Source organism: Pseudoliparis swirei, chromosome 3 (assembly GCF_029220125.1).
Source record: "Pseudoliparis swirei isolate HS2019 ecotype Mariana Trench chromosome 3, NWPU_hadal_v1, whole genome shotgun sequence".
Lineage (NCBI taxonomy): Eukaryota > Metazoa > Chordata > Actinopteri > Perciformes > Liparidae > Pseudoliparis > Pseudoliparis swirei.
The window spans coordinates 18,223,662-18,249,002 of record NC_079390.1 but is presented as its reverse complement, the minus strand read 5'-3'; the positions used below and the strand labels follow the sequence as shown (position 1 = coordinate 18,249,002).

General features: G+C 44.9%; 1 protein-coding gene across 2 annotated transcripts in view; it reads left to right on the top strand.

Moving 5' to 3' along the window:
- The first annotated feature begins 17,558 nt into the window (after positions 1-17,558).
- opcml (opioid binding protein/cell adhesion molecule-like) overlaps positions 17,559-25,341 on the top strand; it is a 169,792-nt gene continuing 162,009 nt past the window's right edge. For both annotated transcript variants that reach the window (XM_056444040.1, XM_056444030.1), the window contains exon 1: positions 17,559-17,983. In XM_056444040.1, coding sequence (XP_056300015.1) covers positions 17,823-17,983 — 161 coding nt within the window. In that variant the 5' untranslated portion in view covers positions 17,559-17,822. The remainder of the gene's footprint in view (positions 17,984-25,341) is intronic.

Sequence of the window (25,341 nt, the reverse complement as noted above, 5' to 3'; positions counted from 1 at the left end):
TGGACACCAGTTTCTTCAACGTCCTCCTCTCCACCACCTGTTCCAGGTGCTCCAGCTGGCAGCCGATGATGGAGCCAGCCTTCCTAACCAGTTTGTTAAGACGGCTGGTGTCACCGGCTCGATGCTGCTCCCCAGCAGACAATGACAAAGTGCAGCACACTGGCGACAACCGACTGGTAGAATAACTCCAGCATCTTGCTGCACACGTTGAAGGATCAAGCTTTCTCAGGAAAAGAGCGACTCATCCCTTCTTGTACACAGCGTTGATGTTGGCCTTCCAGTTCAGTCGGCTGTCGATGGAGACGCCCAGGTACTTGTACTCCTCCACCATGTCCACGTCCACTCCCAGGACACTCAGAGGTGTAGGAGCTGTCGCCTTCCTCCTGAAGTCCACCACCATCTCTCTGGTCTTGGCCACGTTCAGCCGCAGGTGGTTCTCATCGGCCCACTTTACAAAGTCACTCACCACTGCCCTGTACTCCTCCTCCCGTCCATCCCTAATACACCCGACCACTGCAGAATCATCAGAGTACTTCTGCAGATGGCATGACTCCGTGTTGTACTGGAAGTCACTGGTGTACAGGGTGAAGAGGAAGGAGACAGAACAGTTCCTGTGGGGCTCAACATCACTGACCACCGTTCCAGACAGCACACGGCCCATTCTGACAAACTGTGGTCTGCCTGTGAGGTAGTCAGTGATCCAGGAGATGGTGGAGCGTCCACACGGCCACCGCAGCTTCTCACTCAGCAGCAGTGGCTGGATGGTGTTAAATGCACTGGAGAAGTCAAAAGTGACTCTCACAGAGACATCGGTTCCATCCAGGTGCGACTGAGCTCGTTGCAGCAGGTAGATGATGGCGTCGTCCACTCCCACATGAGGCTGGTAAGCAAATTGCAGAGGGTCCAACGATGATTTCACCTGCGGCGGAGGTGGGCCAAGACCAGCCTCTCCAGCACCTTCATCACATGGGAGGTGAGGCGACCGGTCGGTAGTTGTTGAGGCCAGTTGGTGCTGACTTCTTTGGGACAGGGAGCAGGCACGACGTCTTCCACAGCACGGGACTTCCCCAGCCTCAGGCTGAGGTTGAAGAGGCGCTGCAGGACACCAGACAGCTGGGTGGCGCAGGTCTTTAGGACCCTGGGGCTGATGCCATCAGGACCTTCAGCTCTGCGCTGGTGTAGTTTCTCCAGCTGTCTTCTCACCTGGTCAGTCGTCACAGAGAGAGGGGAGGGTGGAGGAGCCCATTGTTATTGAGGGCTCGGTGGATGTGCAGCTCAGCAGGGGGGACAGAGGGGGAGGAGGTGTTTGGGAGGTGTGATTTGTGGGGGAGACGGGGGAGGGCTGTGAACTGAACCTATTGAAAAAACAGTTCAGCTCGTTGGCCCTCTCCAGGGAGCCCCCTGGCTGTCTCCCTCCCACCTTGAAGCCAGTTATCTGCTTCATGCCAGACCACACCTCCCTTGTGTTGTTCAGCTGGAGTTTGGCCTCCAGCTTCCTCCTGTAGGAGTCCTTGCCCTCCCTGAGCTTCACCTTTAGGTTGCGCTGGGCTCTCCTCAGCTCATCCCTGTCTCCAGACCTGAAAGCAGCTTTCTTCATGTTAAGAAGCGCCTTCAGGTCCCTGGTGATCCAGGGCTTGTTGTTGGGGAAGCAGCGCACAGTCCGTGATGGGATGGTGGTGTGTTCACAGAACTTGATGTATTCCGTGATGCAGTCGGTCATACTGTTGATGTCCCGGTCCACTCCACACAGCACATCCCAGTCCGTTGACTCGAAGCAGTCCTGTAGTGCGTCGTTAGCCTCCATAGACCACCTCCTCACAGTCCTGGTGGTCACCGCAGCCTCTTCACCAGAGGAACATACCTGGGTGTCAGCGGACCAGGTCATGATCAGACCTGCCGAGGGGGGAAGGGCAGTGGCGCTGTATCGTCCTTAGTATTAGCATACAGCAAGTCCAGAGTTTTATTGTTCCTAGTTGGGCAGTCTATGTATTGATGGAAGGTTGGCAGAGCTTTATCCAGTGTGGTGTGGTTAAAGTCACCAGTGATAGCCATGAATGCTCCAGGCTGATGATTCAGCAGAGCAGACACAGTGGAGTGGATGGTGTCCACAGCTTCCTCAGCGTCAGCTGATGGCGGCACGTACCGACAACCAAAATGGCGGACGTGAACTCTCTCGGCAAATAGTACGGGCGCATCCCCACGGCCAACAGTTCAATGTTCGGGCTACAGAAGCGCTCCTTCACGCACACATGGTCCGGGTGGCACCACCGTTCATTCACATAAACAGCGATCCCGCCCCCTCTTCTTACCGCTCTGTGTAGCGTCTCTGTCAGCCCGAACAGTCCTGAAGCCGGGCAAAGACGCGCTGTGATCCGGATAGTCCGCGTGCAGCCACGTCTCAGTGAAGCACAGGAGACTGCTCTCACGGAAGACCCTCTCGGTCATTACCAGCGCGCCGAGCTCATCCGTCTTATTCGCCAAAGACCTCACGTTCCCCGTTATGATCGACGGTACCGAGGGTTTGTATCTCCTCGTTTTAGCCCTCCGCTTGACACCCGCTCGGCAGCCGCGAGCCCTTCTCCGTAGCTCCAGCGGGATCACAGGTCTTTCTCCAGGCAGAAGCTTCGGCCTGCACAGCGCGATCAGCTGAGCGCGCGAGTAGACGACGGTCCCAGTCATTGTTATGCTGCGGCTCACCGATACTCACGACAAAGTGAACAAAAGCCACAGTAGAAGTATCGAAAAAAGTAGTTATGGTCCAGTGTCCGACCGTAACTAAGACAAACGTGAAAGAAAAGAAGAAGAAAAAGAGAGGAAAAGTGCAAAAAAAAGACAATAAAATAAAAGCAAAACGCCACTACTGAAACAAGCAGCCGTTGGCACAGCGCTTATACAGGACCCAGTGTTCATCCTCCTCAGCCTTTGTAGTGTTGATCCCGGGAGTTGATCCCGGGAGTTGATCCCGGGAGCAGATCCCGGGAGCAGATCAATGGCGCAGTCATACTCCCGGTGCGGAGGCAAAGCGGTGGCTCGGGCCTTATTAAATACCTCCTTAAGGTCAAGGTAGCATGTTGGTACCTTGGAAAGGTCCGGGTAATCGGGATCCAGCATAGGCGCTGGCTGGGACGTAGGCAAGGGTAAAGTCTGAGATGTTCTTGTGGGGAAGCATGTCTCAGAACACTCACTCCTCCATGCTATCACCCTCCCCGAAGCCCAGTCCATGTGAGGATTGTGTTGAGTAAGCCAGGGGTGGCCCAAAATGAGGGGGTGTTGCAGGGACTGGAACAAGTGAAAACAGATAGTCTCCGTGTGATGGTCTGGAAAGGCTAGCTGTACAGGAGACGAGCGATGAGTTATCCGACAGAGTAGACGCCCATCGAGGGCACTAGCTTCCAAGGGTCTGGCGAGGGGGTGGACCTCCAACCCTAGCTTGCAAGCCAATTCACTGTCCATTAGGTTAGCATCGGAACCGGAATCCACCAACACCTCCTGATTGAGAGAGGCGGTTGGAGAAATGATAGAAACCCTTGGGAGTGACCGAGGGGGAACTACGGACAAGGTTGTACGGCTCACCAGTGTTGTCCCTCTCCCTGATGAGCCCGGGCTTTGACTGGACAGGAGGCAATGAGGTGGCCCCTCTGGCCGCAATAGATAAACCTGCCCTCTCGACGCCGACGCTGCCGTTCCTCGTGAGTCAAGGTGGTCCTCCCGATCTGCATGGGTTCTTCAGCGGAGAGGTGGGGAGCGGAGTTGCTGACAGAAGCAGCGAACCCAGGGGCTGGGCTACTAGAGGGGTTGCGGGGAAATAGATCTTGGTCAAGGCGTGGACCGGATCTCCCGTGGAGAGAAGGAGGGGCAGGACCAGGGGCTGGAAAACTAAAAGAGCGGCTAGGTCTCTCTCTCCTAAGCTCCCCAAGACGGCTCTCCAGTCTAACAGCAAGAGCGATTAAGGCATCGAGACTCTCATAGTCATCCCTCACAACTAGTTCCTCCCTCACTGGGTTATTTAGTCCCTTGAGAAAAAACCCCTGGAGAGATACATCAGACCACCCAGAACCCTGCGCTATAGTCCTAAAGTCAATAGAGTACTCAGCTACGCTGCGGGGTCCCTGTCGTAGTGAGAGCAGACGTGAGGCAATGTCTTTATAGCTAACAGGATGATCAAAAACCTTCCGCATCTCACTAGAGAAGAGTTGGAATGAGGAGTTGGCGGGAGACTGACTCTCCCATATGCTAGCAGCCCAAGCTAATGCTCTCCCAGTGAGTGAACCCATAATAAAGGCAATCTTAGCTCTATCAGACAAATACCTAGATGGTTGCTGGTCAAAGACTAAGGAGCACTGCATGAGGAAAGATCTGCATGTATCCAGATCTCCAGCATACCGCTCTGGAGCAGGGACGTGTGACTCCCGGGAGCCAACGGAGGGCTGGGTAGGAGGCAGAGGAGGAGTCGGGGCTTCTGGGGCCGAAGAGAAGTGCTGTGTTGCAATCTGGTGGAGCTGCTGTCCAAGTTGGTTGACGTTAGCCGTGAGGGTCTGGAGGGAATCCATCATGCTCTTGATCCTGTGGTCGTGACCACCCACGAGGACACCTTGAGAGGCGATAGCCTGACGGAGATGATCAGAGTCCGCTGAGTCCATATTTGGTCGGTTCGTACTATCACGACTTGACGGGGCGCCACGGAACGTAGGACTCAATTGCGGAAATGAGGAAGTCAGAATTCAGGAAAAAGTAACATCTTTTACTGGGCAACATTTAGAGACGAACCGACACAGACAAGAGGTCGACACAGACTAAATACAAAGGGGAATGAGACACAGGTGGAAACAATGAGGGCGGGGTCTGCAATCACAGGAGGGCGGCACACAAGGAGGGAGGAGTCTGAAACGAGAGACAAGGTGAGTGACAGACAACACAACAGAAACAGACAGTGAACACAGAACTACCCAGAGGGTCTGGGTGTAACATAATCAACCATTAGTTGAACCTTAACCTAAACACAGAGATCATTTTGTGCATGTCCAATTCAAGTCTCAAGTCTTGAACTTGCTGGACTTGCATTAACTAATGACAGCTACTGTAACTGTACACATCCCTTTAGCCTCCCGAACCCTGAGATGTTCTCAATTTGTATGTAACATGTACAAATCAAGTCTCAAGTCGATGTTTGTGAGACACTGTTTGCACACGTTAGTACAAAAGCACTTTGAAATGCTCTCACATGAATAAAAGCTGTAAATATGAGTATGAAAAGTAAAAAAACGTGAACAGTGACACACCTACAACCGCATCATGAACCCTCAACAGCGACTTTAAAAGAAGGGTTGTAACAAAGTAACGAGAGGAACATCAAACACAGAATTCAATATATGACTGGAATGTTCTTTTCTTTCATGTCAGCAAACTCAATAATACAATCTGTGCTATCTATATACTAGATGCAGGTTATGTTTTTCTAAAGGAGGAAATCGAAATTCCACATGTGAAACATTGATGTGTGCAAATAGCTTTTGATTACTTTCCGTTTAGTTGCATTCACCTTGAACAATCGGTTGAGATATGGCATGAAGACAATTAAGACAGATGACCATAACTCAGTATTAAAGCAAAGAAACGGACACAATTTAGATTCTAACATTGATGCACAATAGCTTTAAGTGCACAAGCATTCAAGTTTTTATTGAGTATCATATTTAGTGTGCGAGCTTCCGTACGTTTGTGCCTGTATTTTAATTGTGTCGCATTTTCTGATAAAAAAAGTAACTAAGCGACCATCTAAAGTATGTTTGAGCTATGCAAAAGCAAAACTCTGTGTTTGAGAAATGACATTTTATAATACAGACATACTAAAGAATGTGGTCAACACAGAGAGGAAGTTGGTTGGTGGGATTGAGATAATACATTGTGGACAAACATTTAGCTAATGTATATCTTTGACCGAAAGTGTATACAAATCCACAATACTAATATATTATATTATTTTGAAGCAAAACTCTCATAAAGGATATGCTAGATGTAAAGCAATATTCACACATCAGTGCTTTTAAAATAATGTGTCTCAAGCATTGCAAATAAGGGCCGTCATTAACATGTAATATGCAAAGGTCGACCGTGGTTTAGTTGCTTGTGGCTACAATGAACTCCAACTGAACAAACAAAGAAAACTCTTGTTTCTGCAAGATCACAGATTGTTTATACGTCTCCAAATACAGCACTGAAAACAGAACTGAACCGATTGTCATGGGGATACATACTGTATACGCTGTTGGCCCTCCCTCCCCACCATTAGGGCAAATAAAGTGACACTGACAAATAATTCATCACTGATATCACTTTCTGATTGACTACCGCCGATGAAATTGAGCGTAACTTCTCTTTGAATATTCCCTCAGCATTTAGATATTTTTTTCTAACTTTCCCAAAACTGCCAACCATATGTCAGTGTCAAATATGATCCGAGTGGTTGATTCGTTCTATCCAAAGGTATTAGTTCCATTTGACTAATATCTGAATGGAAATTGCTCATTCAGATGCATTCACCTTGAAGTGAGGAGGATCCATCTCTGGTATGAGCAAGACTGGGAGCCGCTCCTCTGACTTCAGATTGGACAGTGTTATTCTCACCCTCTAAATTGTTTATAACCTTTTAGGTTAAAGACAATTTAATGCTGATAGTACTGGCTTTAGGGTTGAGATGGCAACCGTGTTGGCTCTGGAGTCCTTTCGGACCACAGTTTATAAATCTGTGAATGTCAATGTGGACAGTTACCAAAGTTACTAATGAATGTTTGTCTTAATAACCCATCATGTTGGGGTTTTAATATTGTTTGTTAAGAGAAGAAGTAGTGATTGTTTACTGAAGAAGCTGTCAAAGTGTTTTTGTTGTAAGGAACTACTGACAGATCATTTCGCTCTCCATTAGTCTTATCTCTTCATCCAAAAACGTATTAGGCTTTCCCCCCCCAAGGTATCTGTTGAAATGCCATCACAAAACCATCATTATCCAAACCATTCACAGAGCCACAATCCTGGATACAATTATATCGAGACGGATGTGTGCTACATAAACTAGGACAACTGCTTTCTTTTACCGGCATTCAAATCAGGTTTCAATGTAATGGTGCAAAGAAATAAAGCCCAAAGATCTAATTTCTTCTCTTTCAAACTCGGAGGTTAAATGTGCTAGCATGTAGAAACACACACACACACACACACACACACACACACACACACACACACTTATACACACACGCACACACCTTGTTGGTGTCTTTCATATTTTCAAGTCTCTCACAAAGGATGGATGCCTAATGCAAGAGGATTTAGCTTTGACTTTCAGCCAGCTTTTACGTCCAATGCTTGTAGTCAATAGAGCTGCTAAAAATGGTGGAAATGTTGACAGGCTGGAATTATGTTTTATAAATGGAAAACACTCTTACTTAAGCATTTCAAATCAATGCCTCATCTTTGTGCCCACATTTTTTATTGTGTCACATGCGCAATAGAAGTTCATGCAGAGGTCAGTGAGCCTGTGAAGGTGTATCAGCACATCTGCTGAGCACGGTGCCTGCTGGGGAGAATTACAACTATTGATAACACAGGATGTCTGAACATTCAAATCAGTTTAAGGAACCGGCTTCTTAAATAATTCATGCCTTCTCGCCGTGCATACATTGACTGACTTTGCGACACGTCCCCCCAGCATTAGTAAAGAGAGAACTGGGGCGGACTGGGATTGGGATCAGATGTGACAAAGACCAGCACAGCTCGCTGAAAGCACAGAAAGACCAACCCTGCATTTTAAAGACTGGCGACAGACGTAAACAACCTTTTGTTCCACCAATGAGTCTGCAGCTAACGCGTCTGATTAAAGCTGTCTGATAACTGGCGACTGATGTAGTTATCTGAGATCAAAGTTGGAATTATGTGCAGCTATCCATGCCAGGAGCACTTACGCTCCTACACAGTATAAAGGAGACCTGGATCAAGTTTCTATTTGATTCAAAGAAATTCAGACAACAGAAGCAATTAGTCTGTTCTCAAAGAAAAAAACAGTCAGTCCTGAACTTCAGGCAATTAAGGTTGAATAGCAACGCCTTTATTTGTTTCTAATTGATTGGTGATCCTTTTTTCTTCCCATTTGAGTAATACCATGTACTTTGTTTGGTCACTGTCATTGTTCCTCTGGTCTTATGTTCCTCTTGTCCAGCAATTTCACAGTGTTTGATTGGGTAAAAAATCCACAGTCCTCTGTGGAAAAGTGCATTCAAGTAAGACTCTTAAGGTGCGTTCACACCAAAAGCGATGCCATTTTTTCACGCGACTGAAACCCATGAAAAGTCAATGAACAGACGCGTGTGGCTACGATAGAACAATCAGAACAAGACCGACAATAATGTTATGAACACAATAACAGCATTTAGATGTTCCGCTCTGGTAGCGCTGGAAGCGGAAGTCTTTCAGACGTAACAGTAACTTCATCGGTGAAAGTGACCGAGCTGAGTGAGCCTACAGGTGATGTCATGAACCCAAACACGAGGGCGTTAGTGTGTGAGACGTCCACAACAAGTATAAAGCAGAACTAGTGGTTAGTTATTCTGGTGGATGAAGGAAATGATAACGATCTTTACGGAGACGAGACACAGAGATAAGCCACGCCCCTCGCGGAGCGTCTCGACGCTTATGGCGTGAACACAGGAAATGGTCGAGCGAGTAAACTCACGCGTTTTGGGCGACGCGAAAAATCGCATCGCTTTTGGTGTGAACGCACCTTAACAATCCATCTGCAGTGGCTCCAACCTGTTCTTCCTACCTCCTCACAGTCGAGGAGGCGTGGTCAGGACTCCTTGGCGGTATCAGGCGGGACACCGATTTGAAAGGACACACTTTCTGTTGATGCTTAAAGACGGATATTCATGATATAAAGGAATTAACATTACTACTTCATTCCAAATTAGAACAGTTATTTTCCCATCAGCAAATGTTTAAATGGTACCAATAGAACCCGTCCACTTGTGTTACCACCTCTGTCGAGGCTCCAATGGAGCTGATCTGATGCTCCTGCTGATTGGTCAGAGAGAGTAGTCACTAGAGGACGCAGTGCATCCAGCGCAAAGTCACTGTTTTTAGATCACAAAACTAAGATCAATAGTGTCAGCTTTTTTTCATTTGCTCGACCCACTGTGTACACTATGCTGTACAAAGTGCAGACGTTTGTCTGTTGGTTTTCTGATGAAAGGATTCAGTTAGTGTCCCGTCTACACTGTGAAGCTGCTGTGGAGAAAAATACCTCTTTCCAAAAGTGAGTCTAGTCAAGTCGAGCAGAGCCGTATACGATACAATGGAAACACGGCATTGTGTTGCCACTTTGCACTAGAGCAACGATTACATCCACCAACCAAACTTTGAATGTGCATGTAGGCACATTAAATGTATTGTATTGGGTTGTATTGTATTGCGTATTGTCTTAAGATACACTTTAAATGACATGTCAACATATCCTTCTCGGTCCTCATCTTCATCATTCTATTTCTTTCCTTTATCTGGTGAATATTGACCCAAATTGTATCCCAACAACGTTGTGATTGGCTTACAGAACTGCGCCGCCTCCGATTGGTTTATTCATTGTACATGGCCCTAATCAGCTGATGGAGTAATCCTGCAAGACTAAGAGGCTGCTTATGAATGAACGAGAGTGGAAAGAGAGTCTTCCTTTCTGAACTTCCGCTTGAGCTTCATTTAATAACGTAGTTCTTGAATGGTTGCATGCGGTTTATTCCTTAAGCAGGAGATAATATATTTTCTGGGATGCTGACATCTGAATGAGATATCCTATGTATGTTGAGCCATCAAACACATATTGGTCTTTGAATATTGTAAAAACTGAAATATTTTTGTTAGATTATATTATTCTCCTGATGTTAATAATTCAATGTGCTTATTTATATATGTCAAATTGTCCTAATTTTAACTCAACATTGCAGTTGTACCTAACCCAAACGTGACTCACACTAACTAAAGCTCATTTACCAGAATGCATTTAGTCAACACAGAAGAACTTGTGTCGGATTCCTGCTATTGCTGCAAACAAGCTCGTTCTCATTTCAAAACATTTCCCAAAACTTGGACTGACCTCAGAATGCCAGCGACTCATGAATAAGTTGCATAAGATAATGTTCTTGTGCCAGTGGATTCTGAGCTTCTGCAGATGACTGAATCCATTGAGTGCTCTTTATTCAGTCCACCCATGTTTTTGCATGGGTATTAGCTTGCTTTGGTCAGAGGCCGGTCTATTGTCTGCGAGCTCTGCCCATCCTTGCATGATGTGAATGAAGATTAGCATGAATTGTTTGCATAAACCACGGAGGGCCCGGTGTTAATGCGCCGCAGCAGGAAATTATGTGAATGTCACTGCATATATAAGTGAAATAAATGAGAAACACAATCTGCTGGGAGGAGCTGGGCTGCATACGCCTGCGACTGATCAAAAAGACGATGATTTAAGTGGCTTTGTTCGTTTGGGCATGTTAAAATCAATATGTCCGCCTCCTATTTTAGAGCATGGGTAGATGATTTAAGCCACATAGTTTAGCTTTCTTCTTTTGCTCTGCCCCTAGCCTTGCTACATCAGGAGTGATTCATATGGGCCGTGCAAAACACAATGCCATTCTAATTTGTCATTTTTGCATGCTTGGCACCCTCCCGCGTGGTGGAGCTTTCACAAGGTCACCGGATGTACCTGACCCGCTGTTAGGCAGAACAATGAGGGTTTAAAACGTAACACACAGGACATGGATTGAAATGGATTGCAGTCTCAGTTTATCCTCTGTGGAGAAGTGATTGCTGAAAATACTGCACAGTCCTGCAAGTCTTCCTTCTCTCTCTTGATGGTGTTATTGCCATCTTTATCCTCACAGTGGATTGATCGCAGATGCTACCAAGGTGTTAACAGGAAATCGCATGACCAAACGTTGCAGCCTTAATCAACTGGGGGGGGGGGGGGGGGTTTCTGTGAACGAGGGCCTCAGCCCCTCCCTTGTACCCGTGACTCTAATTAAGACCACATATCTTAGATTTTGCTGAGGTCAGGGACGGATTTTAATTTAAAAACCATTAAGACAAGCACATAGTCAGGACTTGTGTTGCATCCCAGGTAGATATCATTTTAATTAAGTCTTATCTTAGCTCAATTTCTCCGGCACAAGACATCTTCATAATTCCTCAATAACAACCTGAAAGTAAACAGGTTCGGTGTGATGGGCTGCTCATTATGTTACAAGTATTGACCCTGTGCACCTCAGGCTTTTGCCTAACATAATATAATGCCGAATGATGTTAAATTTTTTTCTTTGTGAGTCTTTTTCTGATGCGATGTGAGATCCTGGGACAGTCGTTTGTGTACACATTGTAAAGCCCTCCCATGCAAATTTGTGATTTTGAGCAATACAAAATACACTGAATTGAATAAAATTCATTCTCCCAACTCGACAAACGCTTCAGACTATGATGCTCTACATACTCATCAAGCATCTGCTTTGAATATTACAGGAGCCAGGTTTGGTTTCCAATTCTTAGGAGCATACTACATTCTCAAAATAAACGGGACTTGCTACGTTGATAGATAGATAGATAGATATAGATATACACTTCCGTTCAAAAGTTTGGGGTCACTTAGAAATGTCTTTATTTTTCAAAGAAAAGCACAGTTTTTTCAATAAAGATAACATTAATCAAAAATACACACTATACATTGTTAATGTGGTAAATGACTATTCTAGTTGGAAACATCTGGTTTCTAATGAAATATCTCCATAGGTGTATAGAGGCCCATTTCCATCAACTATCACTCCAGTGTTCTAATGGTACATTGTGTTTGCTAATCGCCTTAGAAGACTAATATCTGATTAGAAAACCCTTGTGCAATTATGTTAGCACAGCTGAAAACAGTTATGCTGGTGATATAAGCTATACAACTGGCCTTCCTTTGAGCTTGAAGTTTGAAGAACAAAATTAATACTTCAAATATTAATCATTATTTCTAACCTTGTCAATGTCTTGACTATATTTTCTATTCAATTTTCAATTCATTTGATAAATAAAAGTGAGTTTTCATGGAAGACACGAAATTGTCTGGATGACCCCAAACTTTCGAACGGTAGTGTATATAACTTTATTAATCCCCAAGGGGAAATTTGTCGTCACAGTAGCAGCAGCAATAAACTAAACACACGAGAATAAATATAATAAAATATAAAAAACAGGGATGAAAGATATAGATGTATACAAGTAAAATATAAAATACAAAATGAAGTATATATGAATATAAAATGAAACATATATGTATTATATATACACACACACAAACAAATATAATACAAAGACTGTGCAAAGTATACAAAGTAAAATATAAAATCCAAATAAAATATATATGTATATATATATACACAACATATATGCATACACAAATATAATACTAATGACTGCAGTGTAAAATTTAAAAATGTAATTAAATATAGACAGAGTGTGTAAAATGCAAAGTGTGTGTATGTGTGTAGTGTCATTGAAATGTGTGAAGTGCAGATCAACATAGTGTAAATATGAATGTGTACAGTGATAATTATTATGTTATTATTACAGTTATTGCACTAGGATCTGGCAAGAGGTGATCTGTTATCGAGCCTAAGAGCCGTCGGCAGGAATGTTCTCCTGTATCTGTCCTTGTGGCAGCGGAGCGTGAGGAGACGTCTGGAGAAAGTACTCCTCTGTCCCTGTAGTAGGTGGTGGAGAGGGTGGTCCGGGACTCCGGGTTGTCCAATATGGACACAAGTTTCTTCAACGTCCTCCTCTCCACCACCTGTTCCAGGTGCTCCAGCTTGCACCCGATGATGGAGCCAGCCTTCCTAACCAGTTTGTTGAGATGGCTGGTGTCACCGGCTCCGATGCTGCTCCCCCAGCAGACAATGGCAAAGTGCAGCACACTGGCGACAACCGACTGGTAGAATATCTCCAGCATCTTGCTGCACACGTTGAAGGATCGAAGCTTTCTCAGGAAAAAGAGTCGACTCATCCCCTTCTTGTATACAGCGTTGATGTTGGCCTTCCAGTTCAGTCGGCTGTCGATGGAGACGCCCATGCACTTGTACTCCTCCACCATGTCCACGTCCACGCCCAGGACACTCAGAGGTGTAGGAGCTGTCGCCTTCCTCCTGAAGTTGATAATGAAGTGGATGCGTTTACATCGAAGGTGTTTATCCTGGTGCATCGGTATCAGATGTCAAGGGGCAATGCCCTCCAGACGTATTTGGTTAGTTGGGAGTGGGAACGGGTTTAGTCAGGGTAATTATGGTTTGCAGCTGCTGAATTGGAATGGTGGATACAAAGAAATAGAATAATATGTTTTATTGTTATTAACACCCGTTAGTCCATTATCATTGTGATTAACTTTGTTGTGTTCTACTCCCAGAGAGTGGGCAATAACATTTACTCACACCTGCTAAACAGATGTAATTGTCTTGGGGGCACTGTACCGTGCCGTGCACTTAGTATGCTCATCTTTAAGAGAAAGGCTTTTATTGTGAAGTCAATTGGCAAGGCACAATATTGATGAAATACACAACATTTGCTTCCACAGTGGCACAAATATTTGATACCAGACAAGGATGGCACTCGTATCTTTCTCAGTGACGGTCTCCAAAGCCTTCGTGGATTTCCATTTGTTGCCTCCCATCCAATAGCTTTACAGCGTGCCAAATTGATGATAAGGTAAAGAAATGGCCTTGTTCAGTCTTCTCGTGTCATCGGGGTTCTGAGTGCTGCTGTAGGAAGTGCTGCAATTGCCACTCGCTTCCTCAGTGGCCAGCATCCCCTCCATGCATACAGATATGGACTGGGAGAAACAGTGCAGGAACGCATCAGTAAACAAAGTCAAAGTGGTTTGGTGAAGTTCAGACTCCCTTCAACTCAAAAGTTGATCTCCTCCTCACCCTGACCTTCAAACAAACACATGTATTGAAAATGGCATCTCCCGCCTATTGGGTTCGTTGAACATGACACCTCCCTGGTCTACAAGGTGGTGCTGTAGATGTTTCCAGGAAGAGATTAATGGGACAACATATTATAACTGTTAACATCAACACTTTTTTGTTACTTTTTAGGGCTCAGAAAACCGCTGATTGACATGGTGATCTATAAAAAGCCCCGAGCAAGAGAACCGGGCTTTGGAATTTTACATAGTGGCCACATGGTGGAATTACAACTTCTGGGCCTGTTGGGTGATACTATTGATCCCAAAAAGACGTTTTGCCATAGGTTTACATTGGGAAGGAGATGTCAGTAACTCAGCGGATATTTCTATTTTTTATTTGTTTAAGTAAATCAATTTGCTAATCTGAGCCCCTATTTACATCATTCGGTCCTAAAGTCTTCAAGGTTAGAACCAGAGTGCAGCGTTATTTTCTTCCTCTGTTCATGTGAATGGTGCTGGATTGTGGGCTGGAAGCATGGACGGATTAAGAAACCACGGGCCCCTGGGCCTGGACGTGTCAAGGGCCCCCCCCCCCACCCGCAAAAAAAAAAAAGTCAAAAAAAAAAAAAAGTCAAAAATTTTTTTTTTTTTTTTTTTTTTTTTTTACATCGCTAACAAAACAGTCCGTATGGAACAACGATACCGGAGCTGAGCAGACAACATAACGCGAATTATATGACCATGACATGAATGACTTAAGCCTAGCATATACCGGCTATGGCGCATCGTGTCATATCATCATATCAATACAAAGTTAATAACAGCTACTTCACGCATAGGCTCTGGATTAGGGGCCCCCTGAGCTCATGGGCCCCTGGTGCCGGTAGGCTCGTTCGGTAATCCATCCCTCAGTCGGACTATTGGGGCCTTGTTACTGACATGAATGACTTAAGCCTAGCATATACCGGCTACGGCGCATCGTGTCATATCATCATATTCATATCAATACAATGTTAATAACAGCGACGTCACGCGAGGAGGCTCAGGCCCAGGGGCCCCCTGAGCTCATGGGCCCCCTGAACTCATGGGCCCCTGAGCTCACGGGCCCCCTAAACTCACGGGCCCCCTGAACTCACGGGCCCCTGAGCTCACGGGCCCCTGAGCTCATGGGCCCCCTGAACTCACGGGCCCCCTGAACTCACGGGCCCCTGAGCTCATGGGCCCCCTGAGCTCACGGGCCCCTGGTGCCGGTAGGCTCGTTCGGTAATCCATCCCTCAGTAGGACTATTGGGGCCCTGTTACTGACATGAATGACTTAAGCCTAGCATATACCGGCTACGGCGCATCGTGTCATATCATCATATTCATATCAATACAATGTTAATCACAGCGACGTCATGCGCGGAGGCTCAGGCCCAGGGGCCCCCTGAGCTCATGGGCCCCTGGGCCTGGGCCCGGTAGGCCCGTTGGTTAATCCATCCCTGGCTGGAAGGACTGTTTAAAGAAAAACATCTGTGAGCTCGCTCTGTGGGCCTCATGGATGTGGAAGATCGCCAGAACATCTGTCATTGTTTACTCGGTGGCCAGGTCAGGATCAGTTTTTTTTTGCTTTGCGTGACAGCACAGAGTTGCACATGCATGGCTCGGGGAGCTCGGGCTCTTTTACTCTGCATCCAACCTGGCTCCAGGTATGCCATGTTATGACTTGACCAAACACAAATATTTCAACATGTAAGCACAAAACACTATTTATGAAGGTCCTGAAACATGTTGACATATTCCACACTCAGCCCAGCTTCCACCTAGCTCTGACTGTGTTCCTCGATGGATTTAAGGACATCTGAAAAGATCCCTATCCGGCCACAGCACTCCACTTCTGTATAAATATCATTTTTGTTTTATTTTATTTTTAGTATTATAAAGACCCAAAGCACGGTGGGTTTATTCTAGGTCTGTGTCATTCAACAATTCCCATTCTAAAGGAGGATGGAGGCTATGATCCAATTCAGCATTATGGGTCCTTGACCTGTTTCATGTCCTAATAACCAGATAAATACATACTGGGCTCATATTTGAAGAAACGTCATTGTTATATAAATGAATGATTTAATGCATCACCAGTACATGACCAGTCCCTCATTGAATTATTACATTCAGAACTATTATCCAAAAACAAGCCAAACATTGCAGCAAGTTAACTCATCATACAGCAAACCACCTTAAGAGCAACAACAAATCAACACAAATCTCCCACAAATAAGGCTCCGGGAGAAAAACAACAACACATATTGATATAACAAACATATCATATACTACTTTTCTAATTAGTTTCTATACTTTCAAAAAGATGTTTCGAAAATGCAAACCAATTATCAAAAGGTTCTATGTCCTATACCGATCAAATCTAAATCAGGTACTTTTTTCCAGTCATAAATTGTAAATAATGCTAACATGAATTACCTTCTTCCCCTCATTGTTACATCTTTAATCACACTCCAGTATCTTCCGGTTTTGAGAATATTTCTTAAATAAAGAATAAGGACTCACATTTGGCTTTTGCCAGACTGTCACTGAGACACCCCTCACGTGACATTGATTTCAAAATGTCACCTCCATCCTTTCGGCGCTGCTGCATGGTCACCTGCTCCGAGAGCCAAGTGATCCCAATTAGTAGGAGAGTGACCACTTTTAACTGCTCACATGATGTCTCTCCATAAACCACTCAGACTCACACTACGATCCTCTTAAATCTCTCGCTACGACGAAATCGTATCAAATGTGTGTCATGCATATTTGTCGTCATGCTAATTAGGAGTGTCTCCTTTAAACCACTGTAGTGTGCAAAATACCCCTTACAGCGCTCCAGTGATATGCTGAAGTCTTACATAGACTAAACACTCAATATAAGAGGTGTGTGTCGATGCACAACCAGCACACACCGAGTGTTGCCCTGATGTTCAAGCAGAAAAAAAACATCTGCTTTTCGGGTAGTACGGTGTTCTGTCCAACCCTGTATCATGGCGGTCTGGGACAGTCACAAAATGCAATCAATTGGTCCGTGTACAGAGACATTGGTAATTATTTTCCTGCCCCTGACACTTTTCCATAACTAGTTATGTGGTTTTGTTGCCTAAACATAACTCTTCTGGGTTACTTTAAGCCTAACAATTAAGTTGTTAGTTAACTAAGTGTTGCCTTGACTAAATATTTCACTGTACTTTTAGTTATAATAACTAATACTGCTGGAGTGAGCTTTAAAACTCCATTTGCATGTGTCAATCAAACACTACCCTTAAGGACCTCCAAGAGATGCTACCTGGAGAGAGAGAGAGAGAGAGAGAGAGAGAGAGAGAGAATTTCAGGAGCTGTAGCTTACTTATCAAATACAAAAAAATATACGAAATGAGCCGTAATGTGTACATACTAGAGCTCCACACCGTCTCACCCGGACGACAGAAATAAAAAGAGAGAGAGAGAGAGAGAGAGAGAGAGAGAGAGAGTGTGAGAGAGAGAGAGGGGGAGAGAGGAAAAGAGAGGAAACATACAAGTCTTGGCTGATCTCTCCGAGAGCATCCATTTCACGGCAGTTTGAAGCGGAGGAGACGGTGCGCATTTCTCCATTTCTCTCCTCCGAAGTCAGTTTCCTGGAGGGACACCGTTGTCTTCCCGCGTCCATCGACACGACAGGGTTTCGTAACCACAGCCTGTTTACTTGGAGCGCGACCAGGTCGTCCGCGGCTCCAGAAGGCGACACCGCATCTCGCTGTGTGGAGTCGAACCCGCGATCCGCAGCCAGAGACGCAAACACGGAATATCGGACGGTTTTCAAGTTTTCCTGGAAGTTGCGCAGTGACAGCAGATGATGAGGATTTGTGGCTGTCTGGCGGTGCCGGGGAAATGCCTCGTCCTCCTCGGACTTAAATTGTTATTACTTGTACCTGCAGGAGTTCCAGCCAGGAGCGGGGACTCTGTATTAAAGGACAACATCACCGTGAGACAGGGGGACAGCGCCGTCTTAAAGTAAGTCTATAACACTCCATCCATATCACCGCGCTCATCATCTCCTCTCGGGCTGCTGTTGGTGCAAGCAGCGGACCAGGAGTTACTAAAGGTCATCGGGCAGCTGATGGAACAACGCGCATCTTTGTTTGGGCTTTCTTAATATGAGTCTATCTCCTGATAGAAGTGCGGGCACCGCACGCGCGTCATGCGGAAGTTGCGTAATGTGCAGAAGTCGGTGCTCAGCCTCTCTTGTTCATTGCCCTTGAATGTGATTGATCCGGTTGCTTTAAGGTCTTGTTGGCTGCGCGGAGCGGAGCTACTATAATTCAGCACCGGCAGGGGTTGTGTACGTATTGATTGAAGTGTGTGATACAAATGCAATTATGATTTAAATGGCAGGGCTGGTTTGTTTTAGTCACACTTCATGTAGTGTTTAGAATGGCTAGATTCTCTTTCTGGCAGTTTGTAGCAAATCACTAATCACTATATTATTATATAATTACTATCAAAGTCCTATGAGAATCTACATATATATATATATATACACACATATATATAATTATATATATATATTTATATATATTTATATATATATATATATATATATATATATATATATATATATATATATGAACAGTCTTCATCTGTGTGTCTTTCTCCCATTTGATTGTGTTGCGTTATCTTCTCTCTCCTCACTCTGATTCCTATGTTTTAAATCATGCTGTAGGGTTGCTGTAGTTCCTTGTATAATAATAGACCAGGTGAGGTGCTGCAAGTTCACAATCAATGTGAAAATATGTGAGATAGGGCTCCACACCTACACAACACACACACACACACACACACACACAGTGTACAAAGAGTTGCCTTATCAGGTACAGACAGAAACCATCATATACTTGGACCTGTTACATCCACTAGCTTCACCTGTCTTTGAGTGCTGGGAGGAGACTGTAGGTCAATGTCAGAGCGGCCATACTAGTAACAGTTATCGTGTTGTAATGGAGAAAGTAATAACAGGGAACTGTAGTGATCAGAAGCAAAGGTAGAGTGTATCAATGAAGAAAAGATAGAATGAGCATCACAATCAAGAAAGGCCAACAGTGTAAAGAATGGAGGTGTGTCCATGGCGGTGAGGCTGAAGCAATGTGACGCCTTGATTTTTAACATATGCTTAACAGTAGCACACATCTGTACGGTGCTACAGATGCTAATTGACTGCGAACTTAAGTATGATTTACAATCCGCTCGCTATAAAAGCAGACATTTGTACGGATATGAATGTGACTCCTCGGTAATGTAGTTCCACATTATCCTCAAGCTGTCAACGCGGGTCAGTGCAGTTCAGCTGGCTCCGAGCCGGCTGAGATACGAGGTATTTAGACAAGAATAATTGCACGGTTTAATGACTGCTGACACGGAGGGGCAGCTGAACAGCTTGCCTCTGCGCCACGGGTAGACGGGGTGGAAGACCGATCATGCAACATACAGTAGCTGCACCAGCTCACAGGGGGTGGACAGTTGCTGTCCTTGTCCTCCCTCTGCTCTGTGCAGCCTCAGAGCCACAGTGTTTTGATCATGTCTCGAGGTAGAATTGTGTACTGGCTTCCACTCATTAGTGGAACGTGTTAAGCAGTCGGTCAGATCCACCGAAACCCGACCTTTCACTCGCCACATTTTGGACGGTGAAGGGGAGAAATCCACCTCTTGCTCCTTCGTCACGCTGATGCTGCGCTGCAAATGGCTGCACCTGGAGCGGCCGGCGGGACTCTTTTGGCAGCAGGTCTCCTTTACTCGCCCTAACCTGCGCCCCGCACAATAGAGGTGCCTTCAAATAACTTGTTGAGCTGCCGTGACCCTGAGCTGAGTCTTAAAAGGAGAGGTGTTCGGAGAGTGAACTCAAGGGCTGACAATACAGGCGTGCTGCTCCTCGGTGTATCCAATAGACTGCCCCGGAGGAAGATGAACCGCTGGCTGTCAGTGCAGCCAGTCAGGCCGTAATCAAGGAAACCATGCCGGCTTCGAGCTTCTCCCCAAGCGGGAGGGGCTGGACGCTGTTGAAAGCAGCAGAGAAATGAAAGGACGCCATTTTCATTCGGCTTCCCGGCAGGTTGGAAGGGGGCCCGTGGAGCTGGTATACGATCGCATTGTCCGCACATTTGACAGCTAACTGGTGCTGGAGCACCCCCCCGGGGCTGATGCTGTGAGGACCCACTGCCTCGCCTGTGAGGAGCCTCACTAACTCCCCCGTCACCAGAAGAGGCAAAGGATGGGCGGCCGGTTAGATCGACACTGTGGTGTTCATCTCTGATTTAAAGGAAGCAATAAGAAGAGGACACAGGCCCGGATATGGAAGACACTGTATCATTGTCAGAGACAACTCATTTCCAAATATGTTAGAATGTTCGGGACTTGCGTTTGACATGCACACATCTGATGAATGCCGTGTTGCCATACATGCGGTTTGGAAGTTAGTACGTCACATGGTTTGTGACATTACTCTGCGGGTAAACTGTCAGCAAAGCAGAGGTTTTATTCCAGCTGGGCGCAGTTGTCTTTTCTCTCTCAGATCAGGAGTCCAAAACTGATCTGAGAGCTCCTCGAGGGTTAAATGCGTTTAGGCTCAGGGAAACTACAACGATCCCGGCAATATGCTTTAATGAAAGATGTGTTGGATCGGCGTGCTTTCCGGTCGCTGGCAACGTTCCGAGGGTGCTACTTCATTTCTACAGGGCGGTATTATTCAGACAGTCGAGGGCAACACAAAGCAGAATCATTCTCACATAAATAAAGCCACTGCCAACGGGAACTTGAGCAGATGTGAGCGGGAGACTAATCAGCATCATTCAACACAGCTTCAAAATCTAAATTACTTTGATTAATTTGTGGATTTTTATAGAAATGTAGACCACTAGATGAAGAAAAAGAAAGCATTGATTACCAGTCAGAGGGACAAGAAGGCGATGCCAGTTCTGAGACCACATTTTAAGCCGGACTGTGAGTTTTGTCCATGATTCTTGGTGAACAATTGATTTAAATTGGCTGGAATGTTGCCAGTATTTGTATCCGTAGGGCTCCACAACTAAACAAGTATTAATCACAATCACGATTTTGGCTTCCCACAATTAACTGAGCGCGATGTTGGCGTTTAAAAGGCGCTCGTGGAAAACTGCGACCCGATACGATATCAAGCGCTTCCCAAACTAACGGCCACCCGCCGAGTGAGATGTTATGGAGTGCTGTCGTGCCGCTGAAACCATCCTCAATGACACGGCTGCAGTTCAGCGCAGAGCAGTAATATACCGTATATTACTTTGGTCCAACTAACCTCCAGAATTTATATTTTAGTGGAGATTGTTCAGTCGTGTGTGCATAGTTCCATTTTATGCATACAATCTAGAAAATGTATAATTCAGCATTTTTTATCCAGAAATGCCACCACATATCCCCAGTTTGTGATATTAGGTACACATAAATATTGCAATATTTCAATCAGTGGGACAAGAATGTGTTATTTGCACACAAAGCAGTCACTGAGCAACGGATGATATTTAAAGGTTGTGCAAAACTATTTCCAGCCAATTATTTGTTTGTTTAGTTCGCCGTGCTTTCAGGTAAACATTATTACCTTCGAATAGAAAATGCGGAAGATTATGTTTTGATCGCCGTGTATTCATTTATTTATTTATTTGTATGCGTGTTACTCGTGTAACTAAAAAAGTATTGAACCGAATCGCATGAAATTTGGTGGGATGATTGGTTATTATCCGGGGACCATTTGATTAGCTTTTGGGATCGATCGGGTCAAAGGTCAAGGTCATGAAAAGGTCAAAATCTTCTTCTTACCATAGCGCAGTCAATTTCTATCCAATAGGCATGCAACTAATGCCAACATTTTCACAATTCAATGCCCAATCTTGTGATATGCGAAGGTATGCGCTCTACCGAGTGCCCGTTCTAGTTTTTGATTGTTTTAATTTCCTTTCCTGCCAATGTCTTATGCCCAGTTTCTTCTCCACTGCAGTCCTTGACTGACCTGTTCAGAGCCTCTGTGACGCCTGAAGAGTGTAGCTCTCTCTCACCGTTCAGTCAAATCTGCTGGCAGATTGTCAAAGTGAAACCCGTCTGCCCTCTGTCTTTACGCGCTGAGCATCCCGTTACGCCCTGTGAATTTAACTGTATTCCTCCTCCTCCTCCCTTTTGCTGTTATCGTCTCATGGAGGATAAGGACTACACGACTGCGTCCGCAAAATGTGCGACAATCCCATCAGTAAATTCCAGCGACAAATGTGTTCACATGTAGGCCATATTAATATACATGATATATTTATTATAGCCCATACTGTTGTATAAAGGAATCTGTTTCTTGATCTCTTCCTCCTGCACTGACACATACACAGCCTCGACATGACAAACAGCTATCCGTCTGAGAATAACTCCGAATAATTAATGATGATGCATCATGAATAATGTGGGATTACTATTCGTTATTTCATGGATTATTTGGGATTTTTGGTGTGATGCATATGTACTTCTCGAAAAGCTAAAATGTCGGATGTTGGATGGCGATAATCATTCGGGTCAGCCTCAGCGATCGGACTCGGAAGCCTTTTTTCTTTCGCGAGCACTTGGTGAATCATTTTGCTCTATGACTATTGTCCCTGCGAGATCCGCCACTCAAACTTAATGACACAAATGGCTGGCTGATAGCCCCCCCTCCCCCAACACTCCCAAAGAGAAGCATTCACAAGTGTCTGTCACAGCTGGGCTGCTGCTGTTTCAGGAGGGGTCTGGGAGCATGGACTGAAGGCCACTGCCTCCCCTCAGTGTCCCTGGCTGCACTGACAGCCCCTTTATAATTCGCCTCCCTGTGGCTCCTCTCCCAGGTGGACAGATTAGCACCAGAGGTGGTTGAGGTAATGTGCGGCTGACCCTCACTTAGCCTCGTAAGCCAGAGTGTGGAGAGCCAGCTGATGACGGGCCCCTGCCAGTAAAGGTGCAGTCACACTAGAATTGACACCCTCGTTGGTGAAGGAGGGTGCCAGTTGAAATGCTTCCCGTGCAGTGGGAAGTGAGAATGTGAGAGCCGCTGCACTTCTCTTCTCATGACGTGATCATGCAGCTCTGGGTTGAGCGACTTCAGCAAGCGGACATGTCTGAGGACACGCTGATGCAGCACATTCCCGGTGAGAAGCTTCTATTATGGTTAGCTTCACACTGAAGTGGAGGTGGACATTTTTTCAGGGATCCCTTGTTCACATTGCAAACAAATGTGGCCAAAATCCAATTAGAGTTTTTCTCTCATGTGACACAGATCTGATTTAATGTGGACCCTTTTCATCTGATATTCCATATCCGTCAAGATACTGAATTATGTTAAATCATGTTTACGGTATGAGTTTGTGTCTGTTTATGAGTCATAATGAATCATGAATGATCTTTAAGAAGTAGTAGATGTTTACTGGGAAGCTTAGCTCGATACATTTTGCAATATGTTAACTTAGATAATTAGGTCATGTTTTTGTGTGCTTGTTGAACAGGTTTATTGAGGAAATATTGGCTTTTTATTCGCAAACGTTTTATTGCCGTCAAGTCGAGAAATTCTTCCCTGGTTCACTTCTATTTCTCCTCTGCTCTGCTGTCTGACTTTGCTTTATGTGTTGTGTGTTTGTAGTTTGAGATCTTACTCCCAACACAGAGAGCAGAGGAAATGCTATATATGAGTCCTCAGTTAAGAAATACAGAAAACCAGTAACATCGGAGCTTATCATGCAGCCTTTCATAATTTAGCACCCATCAAACATAACTGGATATTTGAAAGTCTTCGTTGGACCCCTTTATGTCTCACAGACTGAGCCGGTACCAGGCGCTGATGAACACTGACCACGCTGACCCACTGGGAGCGAGACACATTGAAATAATTCACTTTCTCTAACAAACACATGTCTTCATGACGTTAAGTGCAAGAAAATGATTTTCTTTTTTTCATGCTTTAAATGTCAGACTTTCTCAATATTGTATATGCTAGCTATATTATATATTTATATGAGGCCAGTGAAATCTTAAAAGCCTGTGTCATTTTGATTTTTGTCCTTAACAATGCCCAGCCTGATTTTCATATCGGACTCATAAGCGATGAGGAGAAGTACTCATTCTCCAGCTAGCACTCGTTACTTTGACTAAAGATGTACAGCCTGACACGTCTGAATGGATGGTTTCAAGGACACAAGGGCGCAAGGACACAAGGGCATAAGGACACAAGGGCCTACCGATATTGTGGCCTTTTTTTCAAGAGCTCTCATGTGTGTGCGGACCTTTCTACATGGAGTTCACCTTTCAGAAGAGCCAGAACATTTCATTTCATTACAAACAAAGAGATCTTAGACGCTGGAGGACTTTTGTTGCTGATATGGAGCTAAAAATAAAAATATTTGATATTATTTATTACAACCAATCCGTAGTAATGTTCCTGGTATGATGTCAATATACCGGTAAAAGATCATTTACATTTTTCTATTTTAGGCAAAACTTTGAATATAGAAGACCCAGAAGAGACCCAGTTGACAAAAAAAAGAAAAAGGTCCTAGATATTGATCTACGCACATGTCTGGCTCACGCATGTAGTATGGCCCGGTACATGTTCGGGTGACACACAACGCTTTTATGTACGTTTCCCCTCTCAGACCGGCGCTACCACTACAGCAGGACTTTTGGTTGAGAAGATGAAGGTTTTAGAGTCGATGAGCCACATTAAATAATTCAGGGACAAAGAAAGCTGCTGCTTTCTCTGACTCAGCTTCCACAGTCTGTATATCTCAACTTCAGAGTGTCAGAGTGTTCAGTGTGGGCATATCATCTCTGCACCAATGAAAAGATAGACATTGTGCAGAATTAATCAAAGATATAAATAACGAATATTCTATGTTTTTTTTATTTTTATAAAGGTTTCTGTGATAATGACTGGGAGTTGCAGCCAGTGAGCTCCTGTGCTTCAGATGTTGAAGGGAAACAGTGCAGTGCACCCAGACTGGGCAGCTTTAGGGGACCATGATGGGAATGAACACCAAGCTTCTTTGTTCATGCTCTTACAATGACGTATCATTTGAACCAATACTTTTCAGAAACCAACCCAGTCGTGACAAAATTAGCCCAGATGTTTCCTTTTGAGACAATGCAGTTTTTTAGAGCCTAATTAAACGATAAAGAAACCTAACAATATTAAAGTGACTGGAAGGTAGAAATCCGTTGTTAAAATGAAACTATTTGGTCACAAAATCAAACTTGATCATGAGACTTATTCTAGAATATAATGTCAGAGGTGCACTTCCTCTCAACATGGCGATGCCTGAGCAGGCAGCACATAGCAGTGCAAACTA